This window comes from Tarenaya hassleriana, unplaced genomic scaffold, assembly GCF_000463585.1.
Source record: "Tarenaya hassleriana unplaced genomic scaffold, ASM46358v1 Cleome24, whole genome shotgun sequence".
Classification (NCBI taxonomy): Eukaryota; Viridiplantae; Streptophyta; class Magnoliopsida; order Brassicales; family Cleomaceae; genus Tarenaya; species Tarenaya hassleriana.
In genome coordinates this window covers 2368196-2385833 of record NW_010965696.1, presented here as the reverse complement: position 1 = coordinate 2385833, position 17638 = coordinate 2368196, and the positions used below count along the sequence as shown (strand labels likewise).

Here is a 17638-nt window from a genome sequence, read left to right as displayed (position 1 = left end):
ATAAGACTAAAGATTTTCAAATTTTCGCCTCTTTTGTATTTTCCATGTTGGATGAAATTTAAAACTCACATTACACAAAAAAAAAAAAAAAACAATAAAAATCAGAAGCGATAAGTGTATATGAATGTCTATATTTGTATACCATGGCAAAATTATAAGATTTTACTGTTTGGATCTTGTGACAATGCACGTGTCCAAAACATCGAACCATACGTTACTCCAACGCTGAATGAGACAAGGTTACACATTCAATGGTAATTTATTCCTCGTAAACTTCACTAAAAAAGTAGTTATATAGTACACAAATCCAAATGTGAAATCTCCAAACTTGAAAATTATTTTTAAGAAAAAGGTGGGAAAGTTGTCACAACAAGGCATGCATTTAAGTAACGTTTAATATAATCTTTCATTTTCGCCTATGGGTCAAGACAAATGGGGCCCTTAGGGTTATTTTCGAAAACCCATTACTCTTCCTCATCTTCCTCGGTCGCTGCCCCAATGAAAACGTTCATACTAATTTCCATCTTCCTGGTCGTGGTTTACATCCTCGTTCCGTTCTCTCGGCTTCGGTCTCTCGAGAGATTCTACGCCCATGGCTTTCACACGCCGACACGGCTCGATCATATCGTTTTCGGGATCGGATCGAGCAAGAACACGTGGCCTAGTCGAAGAGACTACGTTAAGCTCTGGTGGGTTCCTCGCAAAATGAGAGGTTGTGTTTTCGTTGAAGCTCCTTTACAAGAGAATGCCACTGATTCTCACCTTCTTCCTCCTGTTTGCATCTCCGAGGACACTTCCCGGTTCAGGTATATATATATGCCCATACTCGTTGGTTGATTGTTATGTTCTTGAATTATTCATGTTTGATTCGGATCACTGTGTATATATCGATCTCTGTATAGGTACACTTGCAGAGGGGGTCATAGATCGACGATACATGTAGCGCGGTCCGTCCTAGAGATCGTAAGGCTCTTCAACAGCTCTTCGGACATCAGGTGGTACGTGTTCGGGGATGACGACACGATATTTATCCCCGAGAACTTGGCGAGAACGCTCTCGAAATATGATCATACGTTGTGGTATTACATAGGGTCGAACTCCGAGATTTATGGAAAGAACTCCTTTTATGGATTCCATATGGCATTCGGAGGAGGTGGGTTCGTGTTGAGCTCCTCGCTTGCTAATGTTCTCGCCAAGGTCCTAGATTCTTGCATCGAACGGTACACACATCTCTGCGGAGGAGACGGTCGGATTTACTCTTGCTTGGCCGAGCTTGGAGTCGGTTTGTCCCATGAACCGGGATTTCATCAGGTGAGAAAACCGGTTAAGCTTTCGGTTTGGATTTGAGTACCCAATTCATAGAATATCAACAATATACGAATCTTGTGTATGTGTAGCTTGATGTGAAGGGAAATGGGTTGGGACTATTGATGTCGCATCCGATGAGACCGTTGGTGTCTTTGCACCACATGGCCCATATGGACCCAATCTTCCCCAACTCACCCACCGTCGCCGCCGTCCGCCACCTCCTCAGTGTTGCGGCTGTGGACTCGGCTCGAATCCTCCAACTCTCCGTCTGCTATGACCGGCGATTCTCTTGGACCATCTCTGTGTCTTGGGGCTATGCCGTACAGGTGTACTCCATCCACTTTTGTTTTTACTGAGTTTTATCCATTGTTGATTGTTGTAACGATGAAATAAAATGTGTGAAATGTGAATGATGATGATAGATACATGGCCGACATATGCTTCTACCTGATGTCTTGCCGGTTCAAGAGACGTTCGAGCCATGGAACCCGAACCAGAATGCATCGTCGAGGCTTTACAACTTCAACACTCGAGAGATTCATCCCGATCCTTGCCATAGACCCGCAACGTATTACATGGAAAATGCCTCGTTCACAGGAGATGGATCAATACGAAGCCTCTACAAGGCGAAAGCTTATGAGAATTGCACGTCCGATCTGATTTCATCGCCGTGGAAGTTCGAAGAAATCATAGTGTTCTCCAAGAAATATGATCCCAACATTCAACAAGTAAGTTATATATAGCGATTCATTATTCGATTATCATATGGACTCACCTCTAAAATTCACTTGTTCACATGTTTTTGCTGTATTCATTGATTGCAACAGTTGAAGGCTCCAAGAAGGCAGTGCTGTGATATATTACCTTCAAGAAATGGCGGCAAAATCATGGAGATTGGTATCAGAGAATGCAAGGACGATGAGCTCATCTATATGCGCCCTTAGTTTTGCTAAACAACACGTTATTTATTGTTATTCAACCTGCCATTTTCTTATATATAATTAACGACCACACTTGCACCATTGAAGCATACCAAAATCAAACCGAAACCGAAAAAGCTAATTATACTAGAGAGATCAAATTTAAACCAATTAGTTCTTCTATCAACAGAAAATTTTGTTCTATTTTCGGTTTAACCGATCTGTAACTGATAAGGTATGTCAGATCATAGAATGGAGAAGAAGCAAGAAGTAGCTGAAAACCAGAAAAAGCTTTTGGCTCAAAAAAGGAGGTATCAGAAACCTCGGTTAGAGAAAGAAGGTTCCAGGATATAACGACGTCGTCTTCATTTCTCGGAATAACAAACTCAGGGGCAAGATGGTAAATCTGGGGGAAGATTCAAATCTGAAGATTGCGGCAACAAAGAAACGGTCAGAAGAAATCGGAACAATCAAGATCATGGCAAGTCAGATGCATAAGCTTGATGTGGAAAGATTTGACGGAAAAGGTGATTTCGTACTCTGGAAAGAAAAGGTGTTCATCGGTTTGGAAATCATGGGTCTAGCAGATACACTGACAGATGATCCAAGCAAATGGGAAACTGATTCTCAAGGGGATAAGGATTTAGACTCAAGATCCTTGGAAAAGATGCAGGATCCAGCAAATGTGTCGACTGATACCTCAGAACCTGAGGTGTCATCTACTCCAACTATAGGTCAAACCGGAAGATCAATAGGAGGAGATATGAGAATCCAGATTCCATATACAAGGGTTGAAAGAAGTAAAAGGGCGAGAAATCTGATCGTCCTGTGTCTGTCAGACCAGATTCTAAGGAAAGTAATACATGAGAAAACGACATTTGGAATCTGGAATATGCTGGAGAAACTTTATTTGGAACAATCACTTCCAAACAGAATGTACTTGTTGCAACGATTGTCAGGATTCGGGATGGATGAGGGAAAATCGATAGAAGAAAACCTTGACGTTTTCCAGAAGCTGCTATCAGATCTTCAAAATCTTCAGGTCAAGGTTGAAGACGAATATCAAACGGTGTACCTACTGAATTCTCTTCCTCCTCCTTATGAACAACTTCGGGAAGTCCTGAAGTACTCTAGAACATCCATCACAGCTGAAGAAGTGAAGGCTGCAGCAAGATCCAAGGAATTAGAATTGTTGTCACAAGGAAAGAACAATAAAAATAGCGCTGAAGGGTTAACAGTCAGAGGAAGATCTGAACACAGAGAAAATTCCGGAAACAAAAAGGGAAAATCGAGGTCAAAATCGAGAACCAAAGGGGAATGCTGGTACTGTGGGAAGAAGGGTCATTACAAGAAAGACTGTTACTCCAGAAAGAAGGCACAAAATCAAGGACAACCCGAAAAAGGAGAGTCCGCAAATGTAAAGGGAAACCTGTCAGAATCCGAAGTGCTAAATATGCAAGAAATGGAAAGCTTGTCTCTGATAGAAAAGAAATGTTGAAGAAGAATGGATTCTGGACTCCGGGTGTACATTCCATATGACGCCCAGAATAGACTGGTTCACAACATTCACAGTCTCAGGCTTGGGAAAAGTAAGGATGGGAAACAACGCTACCTGCAATATCATGGGGATGGGAGATATAAAGCTTCAGACGCATGACGGATCTACAATCATGCTGACTCAGGTAAGGTATATTCCCGAACTGAGAAGAAACGTAATCTCCCTTGGTTCTTTGGAATTGCAGGGATGCTGGTATAAATCTAAGGAAGGAACCCTGAAGATCATTAAGGGTTGCAGAACAGTACTAAAAGGAAAACTTCATCAAGGACTATATGTCCTAGAAGGAAAAACCATCCTAGGAGACTCTCACCAAGCAGAAGTCACCAAAGATGAGACAGCCCTATGGCATAGCAGGCTCGGACATATGTCATTAAAGGGAATGGAAGTCTTAGCCAAGAAAGGCTTAATTCCAGGTAATCAGATCTCCACTTTAGACTTTTGTGAAAACTGTGTATTTGGTAAATCTCACAGGATTGCGTTCGGGACGGGAAAACATACATCAAAGGGAGTCCTGGATTATGTGCATTCTGACTTGTGGGGATCATCACATGTTCCTCCGTCACTGTCAAAATGCCAATATTTCATGACCTTTATCGATGACTACTCAAGAAAGGTATGGATTTATTTTCTAAAAACTAAAGATGTTGCATTCGATAGTTTTGTAGAATGGAAAAATCTTGTTGAGAACCAAACAGGAAAAAGGTTGAAGACCCTACGAACTGACAATGGTCTAGAGTTCTGCAATTACAAGTTTGATCAGTTCTGTAAAGAAGGTGGAGTTCAAAGGCATAAAACGTGCACATACACCCCTCAGCAAAATGGTGTTGCTGAGAGAATGAACAGAACAATAATGGAAAAAGTCAGAGCACTGCTAAGTGAATCCGGCCTTGGACAACAGTTCTGGGCAGAGACGGCCTCAACCTGTGTGTACCTGATAAACCGCTCGCCATCAACTGCTATCAACCTAAATGTACCAGATGAACTCTGGTATGGAACTAAACCAGGATATACTCATCTTAGGAGATTTGGATGTACTGCATATGTACATACGAACCAAGGGAAGACAATGCCAAGAGCAAAAAGAGGCATCTTTATCGGGTATCCTAGAGGAGTAAAAGGATATAAGGTCTGGTTACCAGAAGAAAAGAAGCTTGTGATAAGCAGGGATGTAAAGTTCAATGAAAATCAACTGCATAAGGATCTACCAAAGGAGCCACAAAGAGCAGAAACAGAAGGAATAACACGGCCAGATGTCATACAGTTGCCATTAATACAGGAGAAGGAAAACACTGAAAGGCACAGGGATCAAGGTGGAGCTCAACAGGAGAAGGAAGAAGCTCTACAGAAAGAGTCAGAAAAGGCAGATTCATCAGACGAAGAACAACAGATATGCACAAGGGAGCTGACTGACCAAGAAGAATACCTTGAAGAACCAGGAAATTTAACAGATTATCAACTGGCTAGGGACAGAGAGAGAAGAATGATAAAACCTCCTTCCAGATATGATGAATCCGACATTGTAGCGTTTGCATTCATATCAGCAAAAGCTCTAGAAGTGGAAGAGCCAAAAACATACTCAGAAGCAACAAGGAGTAAGGAATGGAAGATGTGGAAAGCTGCTATGATAGAGGAGATGGAGTCACTAAGGCAGAATGAAACCTGGGTTCTCACAGACAAACCAACAGGGAAGAAAGTGATTGGCTGCAAGTGGGTATTGAAGTTAAAACCAGGAATACCAGGTGTAGAAAAGCCAAGATTTAAAGCTAGATTGGTAGCTAAGGGTTTTTCACAGGTGGAAGGCATCGACTACACAGAGATCTTTGCACCAGTGGTGAAGCACGTTTCCATCCGGGTTCTATTATCATTGGTGGTTTATCATGATTTAGAACTCGAGCAAATGGACGTCAAAACAGCATTTCTACACGGAACTTTGGAGGAACAAATATTCATGCAACAGCCAGAAGGTTTCATTGAAAAAGGAAAAGAGCATCTAGTATGCCTACTAAAGAAGTCCTTATATGGACTAAAGCAATCTCCGAGACAATGGAATCAGAGGTTTGATGCTTTCATGCACGAAAGCAAGTTCACTAGAAGTAATTTTGATCCATGTGTCTACTTTAAACATCTACAGGATGGTGCAAGCATATATCTGTTGATATATGTCGATGATATGCTAATAGCATCCAAAAATCTGGCAGAAATCAAGAAACTAAAGACAGAATTAGGAACAGCATTTGAAATGAAGGATCTCGGGCCAGCAAAGAAGATTCTTGGCATGACAATCATGAGAGACAGAATTGCAGGACGTTTATGGCTGACACAGAATGAATACATTCAGAAAGTTATCCAGACATTTGGAATGGAACAAGCAAAGACAGTAAGTACCCCTCTGGGTGCCCATTTCAAACTGTGTTCAAAGAAAAATGCAGAGGACACAAGTGAAGAGTTCAAAGAGCTGGTGCCATATGCAAATGCCGTAGGTAGCATTATGTATGCTATGATAGGCACAAGACCAGACCTTGCCTATCCAGTAGGTGTAGTGAGCAGGTTCATGAGCAAACCAGAGAAGGAGCACTGGAACGCAGTAAAGTGGGTGTTAAGATATCTGAAAGGGTCAGAAAACCTGTGTTTGAACTACATCAGAGGAACAGAACTAAGGGTAAAAGGCTATTGTGACTCAGACTATGCTGCGGATCTGGACAAAAGAAGATCCATATCAGGTTACATTTTCAAAGTTGGAGGAAATGTAGTTAGCTGGAAATCATGCCTCCAACATGTTGTAGCACTTTCAACTACGGAAGCTGAATATATGGCTCTCACAGAAGCCATAAAAGAAGGTTTGTGGCTGAAAGGGCTGATGGAAGAACTGGGTTACAGACAAGAATCAGTCACAGTGTTTTGTGACTCACAGAGTGCCATAAATCTGTCCAAGAACAGTGTACACCACGAAAGAACCAAGCACATTGACATCAGGCTTCATTTCATTCGAGATATGATTGCACAAGGTACTGTCAAAGTGTTGAAAATACACACAGAGGAAAATCCAGCAGACGCACTCACAAAAACAATCTCTATCAGCAAGTTCAAAAAGATTCTGGACTTGCTGAGGCTGACAGAAAAATGATGAAGTCAGGAAGAAGGAAAGGGTAAGGATTCTCGGACTGGTATGATCTGACAAGGTGGAGAATTGATAAGGTATGTCAGATCATAGAATGGAGAAGAAGCAAGAAGTAGCTGAAAACCAGAAAAAGCTTTTGGCTCAAAAAAGGAGGTATCAGAAACCTCGGTTAGAGAAAGAAGGTTCCAGGATATAACGACGTCGTCTTCATTTCTCGGAATAACAAACTCAGGGGCAAGATGGTAAATCTGCAGGAGGGCTAGTTATGCGCATATAAAGCAGAGTCTGGTGTTCGTCATCAAGAACTTCTTCCGCCATTGTTAATGTGATTCGAAGCTTTGTAATCGCATTGTAATCTCAAGAGAAACAGAGAATAAAATCCCTTTCCTTCCCGAGACGTAGGATTGAACACAACGTTCAATCTGAACTCGTTAACTCTCCGTGTCAAATTCGCTTCTCTTTCTCAATTTGTTTCTTTGGCAAATTCACATTCGAATCAGAAGAACTAGGGTTCAAATTACCAGAGTAACATTGTTTCAAACCAAGTTTAACCGAACAGAAATTTGACCCAAGATAGGATAAAAACCAAGCTGATCACTTCTATCATGCAAGAGGATTAGGTGAGTATCTGATATAAATAAGATTCTAATCTTCTATTTCACGAAAGATTATTGTACTTAATCTTTGGAGAATTTCGACAATTATCCACGAACGTGCGTTCCACGCGCACATGCAGTAGAGCATGTATCGCCATTGTCAACACCTACATGCAAACTTATATATAATGACAATTTGGATTATAAATTTCGAGTTCAGAATCAATAATCCAAGAAACTATACGAATATTTGGCCCACCTGCATATTTCCGGAAACATCCATGACAAAAAGCATCTGCAACTTGGCTTCGTGCTCCGGTGTTTCCATTTGCAGGCCAATTCATACATGATATATCAATTGAGACACAAAGGCCAATTGGTTATTTTTAGTAGAACAGTATTGATGAGTTCTTGATTCTCTTGCTTAAACTCGATCTATAAATTTCCCGAGATCTTTCATCTTCAATCTTCACCCCCGATCGAGCTCGTTCCAAACATTTTTTTCCCTGCTCATGTTTCGAACTGCAGAGAAAATGGCGACGAAGAGCATTCTTGCGGCTCTAGTTCTACTGAGCATTCTTGGAACTTCGGCAGCCAAGCCATGGGGATTGAAGCTCGATTACTACCGGTCCAAGTGTCCTGACGCAGAAGCCGTTGTCCAAAGAGTGACGTACCAATACGTTTCCCGACAGCCAAGTCTTGCTGCTGGGCTTCTCAGGATGCATTTCCATGACTGTTTTGTCAGAGTATGCCTCTTTCTTTACTGTATTGTATGTATGTATATACGTTCGTTGCGGGGTGTAGCATGAAGCCCTCATGATTCTTTTCTTACGTTTATATCTCTCAAGGGATGCGACGGTTCTGTTCTTCTGAAATCTCCAAATAAAGACGCGGAGAGAGATGCTATTCCGAATCTGTCCCTGAGAGGCTATGAAGTGGTAGACGCCGCCAAGTCAGCGCTCGAAAAGAAGTGTCCGGGTGTCGTTTCTTGCGCTGACGTTATTGCTTTGGTTGCCAGAGACGCTGTCTCGGTGGTACTGTACCTTCACACTGTCTGATTCTTTAATTTCTTTCTATTCGTTCAATCAGATTATTACTGACATAACATTCTTTGACTTTGTGTTCGGTTCTTTCCGTGTCTTTCAGATCAGAGGACCGTACTGGCCGGTTCCATTGGGTCGGAGAGATGGGCGTGTCTCTAAGGCATTAGAGGTTTTCACCAATTTACCGTCTCCATTCGCTAACATAGCCGTTCTTAAGCAGAATTTTTTGGCAAAGGGTCTCAACGTTAAAGACCTCGTCGTCCTCTCAGGTAAATTCTTGCAAACAATCCACACTAATTTTGTAGAAATCCATCGCAGAAGTTTACTTAAAATATAATAACAGTGAACTTTGATGTTTCAGAATCTTTTAGTATATACTGTCTGAAGCTGAAACTACGGTGTGCTTCTATACAGGAGGTCACACCATTGGGATCTCCCACTGCAGCATCATCCACAATCGTCTCTACAACTTCACGGGAAAAGGCGACTTTGATCCTTCCATGAACCCTAGCTATGTCAGGACATTGAAAAAACGGTGCAATCCCAACGATTTCGCGACAATAGTGGACATGGACCCAGGCAGTGTCAAGAACTTCGACTCTCACTATTTCAACGTCGTGGCTCAGAAGAAAGGTCTGTTCACGTCTGACGCCACTCTTCTCGATGACCCTGAGACCAAAACCTACGTCGAGACGCAGGTCTCAACCGGTGGATCTTCCTTTGCCAGGGATTTCTCCGACTCCATGATCAAGCTTGGCTTCACCCAAGTTCTTACCGGCAAGGCCGGTGAGATCAGGAAGAAATGTGCTTTCGTTAACTAAGTATGTTCCGATCCATAAATGTGTGTATTTTCTCGAGGATTTCCGATTTGGATCTCATAATCGTTGGTTTGAACTCTGATGAAGTTGTTCTTGTTTGCTTTCGACATGTTTTTTTTTGTCTCTGAGGAATAAGACAGAACTGTAATCTCTGGGCGGTCTGAATATTAACTCCAGTAGGTTATTTTTCTTCTTTGGAGGTTTCTTGATCTACAAGAAACATGGCTATGAACAGATCTGGGACAAGAATCCATGATGTTTTTGGATTGTGCGATGCGGACACTTGGTGGGTTTCTAAACGACTAATATAAAAGGGCGACAATTGATATCATTCCATCAGTAAAAGAATATTAGTTACAGTTAAGGCCATGCACTTGAATAGCTCATATACATTAAGATGTAAGGGCACAACTATTGTATAAGAGAAGCTCTCTTATACTTCAGATTTCATTCAGATCCGAAATCTATATCTAATTATATAATCTCGGAGATTGAAGAAAGGCAGCAAACGTACCAAAAAATGTGAATGAAAATCAATCGTAAAATGTTAGTTTTATTCATTATTGTCATCAACATCACCTTCTTCATCTTTTGCTACCGTTTCTTTCTCACCATCTCCATTGCCTTTCGCTTCCTTTTCTCCATCTTCTGCTCCATTCCCCTCTTCTCCTCCTCCTCCTCCTCCTCCTCCTCCCTCTTTCGCTTCACTTTCGTCAACTTCCTCTTCGTTCTTCTCCTCATCATCTCCTTGATTTGAAGCCACTTCTTCGTCTCTCTTCGCTCCTTCATGATCCTTATCCACTTCCATTTCATCATCCCCTTCTTCTTCTTCTCCTCCTTTCCCCCTTCTCAATTGGGTTTTGGCGAGGACATCCTCCTCCGTAGCGGCATTCTCTTCGCGAGAAACCAGATCAAGATGCTTGAAAAACAGATACATGTGAGACCCATCACTCACGCCCAGATCCAGAAGCGAAACCTCGTCCTCGTAATCCATCACGACTCGTCTGCTCTCGTTTTCGCCCACCAAAAGTATCAGTCTTTTTGCCGGCAAATTCAGCTCCGCCGCTATCTCCTCCTTCAGATTCCTCACCGTCGCGTTCTCGCTCACTTCTTTGACCATGTACGTCCCCGTTACTATCTCCACCGTCACCTTCATCATCGTCGCCGGAAGAAAAAAAAAGTTTTTTTCTTTTTCTTTTTTTTTTTGGTAATTCAATTGAAGGGCGAAGGGAAGTTAACCCTAAGACTTTGTATAGATGAAGAAGAGATTCATGTACGTTGTGTGTGTTCGCTTGTACTCGATGCAGAGTTTGTTCATACCAAACGTATCAAGAGTCAAAAGACTAATTTGCATAAAGATTATCATTTATTATATCAATTAAATATAAAATATTTCTTATTTAATGAATTAATTATTTTCTTTGCATCGGTTTCGCGAGGAAAGAAATGAAAATCTTTTAACAAGGGATTTAGTTTAAGCAAATATCTCGCCATCAGATTTATACACATCTAACAAAGCTCTCCTCAAGTTTAGGAAACCTCTAAGATTTAATGGATATATATATATATGGCATGTACATAACCTTATTAATCAACAGTAATTAATGCGGTCGTCACAAAAATAATGTCTTTAAAATGTAGAATGACAAATATTTTGAAACATGGAAAATAACCTAAAACTACAAATATTTTGAAAACGGAGGGAGTAATAATAATAATAAATGGTTCATTATTTCCTTGGCTTATTTGGGCACCCTTCCATTGGTTTCGTTTACTTAGACGTGATATTTGGACATTTATGAGTAAACCTTCAAATTCAGTTTGCAAAAATCACGCAAAAAATCATGTATTAATGGATTCGGTTAATTAAATTTAACGAATTATATATAATTGGTGTTTAGAATCTATTGGATTAAAATAATTTGACACGTTCGATTAAATATTCGAATAGAAATGATCACTTCTACAAAATAGTATTTTAGAGGTTCATGTAAATAGCGTTTTCTTTGTACGGCCTTGCCACAAGTTTGTTATGAAGGACCGTTTTCTTTGGTATGTTATTTCCAACCTGTATCACTTAAAAGTTGAAATTATATCCAATAAAAATTCATGTAATTTTCCGATATAATTATTTCGTAACTATTTTACCTCATTTTTATTTACTTGAATATTTCAACGGTACTATTTTATCTCATTTTTATATACTTTTTGTTTCTTATAAAAAAAAGACGGTGTTTAACTGTTTATATATATATATAGATATAGATATATATCATTTTTTCTATTAAAAAAAAGAAAGAAAAAAGAAGGTGCCTCATTTTTTTTTATCTGGGCCATCTTCAAAGTGTTATGGGCTTTCAACCTTTGTTGGGCTTTATGCCCAAGAACTTGGTTCGACCGGAATACCACGTTAACCGAATCGTGTCAAGCCATATCACGCGGTTCGGTTAATAGATTTAACCAAATCGTACCGGAATTTGACCAAAATCATCTTTTTCTTTCTTTCTTTCTTTGGAGTTTGGACTCTCCTCTGAGAAGCCAACCAGTGAAAGTACGAGGAGAAGCTTGAAGAAGAGCCGACAATGGCGGTGGCGGAGCCGAAAACAAAGTACGATCGTCAACTCAGGTAAATTCCTCTGGACCTCGAATTCGGGTGCTCTTTGTATTATTCCAATTGATCTTCGTTCGTATGGTATATAAAGTATTTTTCGTGAAACGATGACGGTGAAGTAAGCGGGATTTTGAGATCGGAGGGGGGTGATGGAAAATTTTGCAGGATTTGGGGAGAAATAGGGCAAGCGGCTCTGGAAGAGGCGAGCATCTGTTTGCTAAATTGCGGTCCCACTGGCACCGAGGCGTTGAAGAACCTCGTCCTGGGAGGAGTCGGTAGTATCACTGTTGTCGACGGATCCAAAGTCGAAATCGGAGACCTCGGAAACAATTTCATGGGTACCATTCTCCTGCGTTCATCTATGTGTCTGTGTATTCATATCTTCGTCGTTTGTGTACATTCCGTCCTTGTTCCGTGCTTTGCTTTCTCTGGAAATGGCGATTGTCTTGTTCAGTGGACGAGGCGAGTGTTGGACAGTCAAAAGCCAAGTGTGCATGTGCATTTCTTCAAGAGCTGAATGATGCTGTCAAGGCTAAGTTCATTGAGGAGCATCCGGAGACACTGATACGAACAAACCCATCTTTCTTCTCTCAGTTCACCCTCGTAGTGGCTACTCAGGTATGGCGGTAAAATCCTTAACCTTCTTTAGAAGAAACATGTAATTGCAAGGTCCTGTTTCAGTTATATTCTTTCACTTAGATATGAAGAAAGTTCTTTTCTTTTTTGTTGGAATTTGCTTGTAGCTGTTGGAAGATTCGGTGGTCAAACTTGACAGAATCTGTCGAGAAGCAAATGTCATGTTGGTTTTTGCTCGATCCTATGGCCTTACTGGTCTTGTTCGTATTAGTGTAAAGGTAACATCTTCCTTGATTCAATTTTCATCAGAGAAATGATGTATTCTTCTCTTCTCTTGGAGTTGAGTGTTACCAGTGGTATGCAGTGGTTAGGGCATTAGCCTTCGGACTGGTGCTAAGTCTTATTTTTTCTTGTTCATCAGGAGCACACTGTAGTTGAGTCAAAGCCTGATCATTTTCTTGATGACCTCCGTTTGAATAATCCATGGCCTGAACTTAAGAGGTACATCGCTTTCCTTTTTCAGTCGTGTTGGCATCTTTCATCCTTGTGAAAGGGCCATGGAGTAATGAGTAAACTTTTGTTTATTTTGGAGCAAGGCATGAAGACTTTTTTTTTCTGGTTTTGGTGGTATAACATTGTGAATGGGCAATTAGGTGGTATGAGTAATTTTTTTATTCATTACATTGCAGGTTTGTTGAGACGAGTGATCTAAATGTACCAGATCCTATCGTCCATAAGCACATACCCTATGTTGTCATTCTTGTCAAATTAGCTGACGAATGGGCACAAACCCATGGTGGTAACCTTCCCTCGACAAGGGAAGAGAAAAAGGAGTTTAAGGTGTAGTTCTCTTTCTATTTTTTGGTTTCTTAGCATAATCTTTACCTTTTCATGTTTTTCTTTACCTCAATCTAATTTATCTTTCTCCATCTTGAAATCTTAGGATTTGATTAAGTCCAAGATGATATCAATGGACGAAGATAATTTCAAAGAAGCCATTGAAGCTGCCTTCAAAGTGTTTGCTCCCCGAGGAATTAGTAAGAGTATCTCTCATATTGTGTGGATTGAGATTGTATACAGAATTTGGCATCCCTCTATATGTTGAAAAATATTAAATTCGTTGGATAATGGCAAGAGTAAGACACCTGACTAAGGGTTAACTTTTATATTGAGTGCCGTTTGCTATCTCATGTAGCTTCATTTTAGTTTGAATTTAAGGTGGCAGATCTGAAATAGGGGTTAGCATTTAATTCAACCTGTTTTGTAAGTAAAGTAACACATACTCAGCTGTCAAATTACTATATTTCTTACATCGAACATCAACACATTTCTGCTACAGGCTCAGAGATTCAACAAATCATTGATGATAGTTGTGCTGAAGTCAATTCTAGTTCCTCAGATTTTTGGGTGATGGTAGCAGGTCTGAAGGTTAGTGAGTTGAAAACCGTCTTCATGCTAAATCTTGTACTTCCATGCTCAAAGCCTCAAAGTTAGAAATGCAATTGGCTGAATATGTTTGTGTCATGCTGTGCAATACTCCTTTGCTAGGGCTTTAAAGAATTTTGGAACTTGTCATGTTTTGATAAATCATTTGTTTTATTTGACTGCCACTCCTGTGGGTCTGAAATTGGCACTCTCATACAAGCCAAACTTTTGCTACCGTTTGGAACATCATTTAACAAGATAACGGGAACAACTCATCAAGAGATTTTACTTGTGAAGAAATTGTAAACTTGACAAGATTTGGGGGCCTGCATATTAGGGTTCAGTATATTAGAGTAGTTTCTTATTTTTTAGTTGTATATTTAAAAAATTTTATGGGCACAATTGCTATAATCTCTTGTGGCAGTTATTCCTCAAATTATTGCACGTGTCTTTTTGGTGAAACTCAATGTTGCAGAAGAAAGTAGCTGCAGAATTCTTAAAATTTATGATCCTTTAGCTGATGGGTAAAATATTCTTGTGAATGTTACCTGGTTTCTGCTTGTCCTGCACATGGTTGTGACCATACTGATTATGTACCACCTGCAGGAGTTCATTTCAAACGAAGGTTGTGGGGAAGTCCCACTTGAAGGCTCCATACCGGATATGACATCTTCAACAGAGTTAGTTTTCCTGCTCTAGAGATTACTTGAGTTTAATTCTCTATATATAGTCAGAATCAGGTAACCATATAGCTGTATTATTTCTTTTTCAGGCACTATATCAGTTTGCAGAAAATCTACCAAACCAAAGCTGAGGCTGATTGTCTTGTCATGGAGCAAAGGGTTCGAAACATTCTAAAGAAAATCGGTCGAGATCCAAGTAGCATCTCAAAACCAACTATCAAGAGCTTCTGCAAGAATGCTAGAAAACTCAAAGTGAGATTGCTAACTTTTTTTTTGCCTTTCACTTAATATTTTTTTTTTATGTTAGTGCTCAACCGTGCGTATATCCTGTTACACTGTTATGGTTTTTCAGTTCTTAAATTATTCTGCCAAATTATAAATCTTTTCTTTTGGTTTAAAAGAGTTATCAGAATTGTATTCTTCCAACATTTGCCTTGTAGGTATGTAGGTATCGCATGATAGAGGACGAGTTCAGTAATCCTTCAGTAACCGAGGTGCAAAAGTATTTGACTGACGAAGATTACAGGTATGAATGATGGAATACAGAAGCCAATCTTAAAAAATGCATGGACGCCTGTTCTTTCCCATGTCTGATAGATGCATGCCATAACATGCGGTCACAACTAGAATATTGTAGGGTTGTTTTAAGAACTGTAAATGTATACAAACTCAGTGGTTTAACAATATATTGCTTCTGTTCTGTTATTTAAGGATGCCAAGCTTAACTTAGAATCACCAATCTTGTGCTTTATATCTGTCTTCAACAACGACGAAATTCGACATTCCCTTCCGAGAGTGCAGCTATAAGCCCTTACCACTTTTTCTATTTACTCCTGCCACAGCGGGGCAATGGGATTTTATATTCTTCTTAGAGCAGTTGACAGATTCGCTGCCAACTACAATAGGTTTCCTGGGCAATTTGATGGGTAAGAAACCGTGATAGCGAAAGGTTATTTAATTCTGAAACATCGAATATTCTTGGATATTAACAGTGTGTCTGTTGTGAAGGGGAATGGACGAGGACATATCTCGGTTGAAAACTACTGCCGTGAGTCTTGTAAGCGACATGGGTTGTAACGGCTCTATACTTCCGGAAGACCTTATAAACGAGATGTGCCGATTTGGTGCCGCAGAGCTTCATGCTGTAGCTGCCTTCATTGGAGGCATTGCTTCTCAAGAAGTCATCAAGGTTTGTTCTTTATCTCTTTCCAGTTTGAACCCAAGCTTCATTCATAGCCCTAGATTGCTATTTTCTGAATACGCCTGCATCTGCAATTTGATGGGTCATTTAAAAAAACAAAAAAAAAAAAAGATTTTCACATCACAGGTGGGTTTACAAAATCTTGTGCCATGGTTTCATGTCAGAACCAGGAACTAAACCAGTCTGATGTTTCTATTACACGCAGCTAGTGACGAAGCAGTTTGTGCCAATGTCGGGGACTTATATCTTCAACGGGATCGATCACAAGTCTCAGTTGTTTACGTTATAGGCCCCATTTTCTCCATAATAGGCTACCCAAAAAAAAATCAAAGGAGAGGAGAATATGTATATTTATTTGCCAGTTTGATTCTATGGCTTCTGCCTTAACTGGGAAAAATATGAAATATGATGCGCAGTGTCGAAATGGCATTTTTTTGTCAGTGGTTTGATTATCTCAATATTTGAAAATTTCATTTATTTTGATACCAAGTTCAAAATTCATGTGTATTTATATACAAGTTTTTAAAAAACTAGTCGATTTTTCCATATTTATACATGTCTGGACATGTTGGAATACGTGAGCGTCTACCAGGATTGCGATTGCGTTTGGGTGAGCGTCTACCAGGATAGCGATTGCGTTTGGATGCGCGACGGGGGAGAAGGGCGCGTTGTTCTAGATCACTCGGTTTGTTCTGATACAACTCGGATCTAAATCGCTCCACGTGATGTCACGTTCCGGTAATGATATTCCCAAAAAAAATGGCAAAGCAAGTCTTATGGGCCACTTGCATTTCGTTTGGGTCTCTTTTATTGCCGAATTTCAGGAAAAATATCCTTAGAATAGTGTGAAATAATGTCCATATTACATCAGCCCGTCGGTCCAACCAGTCACCTTGCTGCCCAACTTCATCTCTTCTTGACTGATTCTTTTTTATCACTTTAATCATTATATTTCGAACATGTATACATACACATATACACACACACATATATCATATATATGTGTGTGGGTGTGTTAGGTAGTATCATTTTTGTTTCCCATTGAAAACATTTTAACATCAAGATTTGTAACACAATCCCCACAAAACATCAATGAAGATTAAGACTGCATGCATAATTAAAACAAAATGAACAAACTATATAAGCTCATAATAAGCTCTTCAGTTCAAAGAAATGCACATGTTCTTGGATGAATCAGAAAATTCCGGGCGTTACTGCATCGGAGGACGATGCCGGAGACGGATCAAGGCCGTTGCTTTGAATGTTTCCTATGAGGGTAATGCTTGTTGAGGTGAAATCTGAACCGTTGGATCGGTTTCTTGTTGTGTTGTACCAATCAGGCAACAGTACTGTGGATGAAGGGAAATTGTTGAGAAGGCTCATGAGCATGTCATCATCACCATCATCCATCATGGTTTTGTCCGATGTCGGTTCCTCGTACTTGTTCTTATTAGGGTTTGTTCCTGTGTATTGTGTGAATCAATCAAGATGAAAAGCTAAGATATATATATATATATATATGTATATCAACCCTGCAACTTCAAGTTTCTTGATGCAAGATTGCCTCCATGATCGATGTTTATTACTATGTCATAAATCCAATCACTTTCTTACATTTCCATAAGCTTTTCAATATGAAATCATGTATGAAATAGTATAGGATAAGATTTGAAACCAATATATGCATACCGATCGATGAATGATCAGAAGAGCTTATATGATTCTCGTCCTTGGACAATCCACCGCGAGACAAAGCTCGAGACTCTTCCAAAAGAGCGTAG

General features: G+C 40.0%; 5 protein-coding genes across 6 annotated transcripts in view; 3 read left to right on the top strand and 2 right to left on the bottom strand.

Moving 5' to 3' along the window:
* The first annotated feature begins 456 nt into the window (after nucleotides 1–456).
* LOC104816045 lies at nucleotides 457–2257 on the top strand. Its single transcript, XM_010544712.1, has 5 exons — nucleotides 457–806; nucleotides 903–1311; nucleotides 1398–1634; nucleotides 1731–2036; nucleotides 2136–2257. Exons 1-5 carry the CDS (start codon nucleotides 499–501, stop codon nucleotides 2250–2252), a joined length of 1377 nt encoding a protein of 458 aa, XP_010543014.1. The 5' UTR covers nucleotides 457–498; the 3' UTR covers nucleotides 2253–2257.
* Nucleotides 2258–7998: 5741 nt separating this feature from the next.
* Nucleotides 7999–9524, top strand: LOC104816044 (peroxidase 2-like). The gene is made up of 4 exons (XM_010544711.1): nucleotides 7999–8246; nucleotides 8349–8534; nucleotides 8647–8812; nucleotides 8958–9524. The coding sequence occupies exons 1-4, from the start codon at nucleotides 8013–8015 to the stop codon at nucleotides 9362–9364; spliced, it is 993 nt and encodes a 330-aa protein (XP_010543013.1). The 5' UTR covers nucleotides 7999–8012; the 3' UTR covers nucleotides 9365–9524.
* Nucleotides 9525–9914: 390 nt separating this feature from the next.
* LOC104816105 (retrotransposon-like protein 1) lies at nucleotides 9915–10559 on the bottom strand. The gene has a single exon (XM_010544772.1). It carries the CDS (start codon nucleotides 10518–10520, stop codon nucleotides 9915–9917), a length of 606 nt encoding a protein of 201 aa, XP_010543074.1. The 5' UTR covers nucleotides 10521–10559.
* Nucleotides 10560–11883: 1324 nt separating this feature from the next.
* LOC104816043 (NEDD8-activating enzyme E1 regulatory subunit AXR1) lies at nucleotides 11884–16297 on the top strand. Of its 2 annotated transcripts, none has more exons than XM_010544710.1 (14): nucleotides 11884–11987; nucleotides 12138–12310; nucleotides 12427–12590; nucleotides 12716–12826; nucleotides 12970–13049; nucleotides 13238–13388; nucleotides 13492–13585; nucleotides 13888–13976; nucleotides 14580–14653; nucleotides 14746–14908; nucleotides 15097–15182; nucleotides 15499–15582; nucleotides 15665–15845; nucleotides 16067–16297. In XM_010544710.1, the coding sequence occupies exons 1-14, from the start codon at nucleotides 11944–11946 to the stop codon at nucleotides 16067–16069; spliced, it is 1497 nt and encodes a 498-aa protein (XP_010543012.1). In that variant the 5' UTR covers nucleotides 11884–11943; the 3' UTR covers nucleotides 16070–16297. The 2 variants fall into 2 exon arrangements, with proteins under 2 accessions (XP_010543012.1, XP_010543011.1); XM_010544709.1 differs by having other exon boundaries at nucleotides 16063–16297.
* A 653-nt stretch (nucleotides 16298–16950) lies between these two features.
* The window catches only part of LOC104816042 (myb-related protein Myb4-like), a 1936-nt gene continuing 1248 nt past the window's right edge, over nucleotides 16951–17638 (bottom strand). The window contains exons 3-4 of the mRNA XM_010544708.1: nucleotides 17547–17631; nucleotides 16951–17320 (exon numbers count right to left, since the gene is read on the bottom strand). Coding sequence (XP_010543010.1) covers nucleotides 17052–17320; nucleotides 17547–17631 — 354 coding nt within the window. The 3' untranslated portion in view covers nucleotides 16951–17051. The remainder of the gene's footprint in view (nucleotides 17321–17546; nucleotides 17632–17638) is intronic.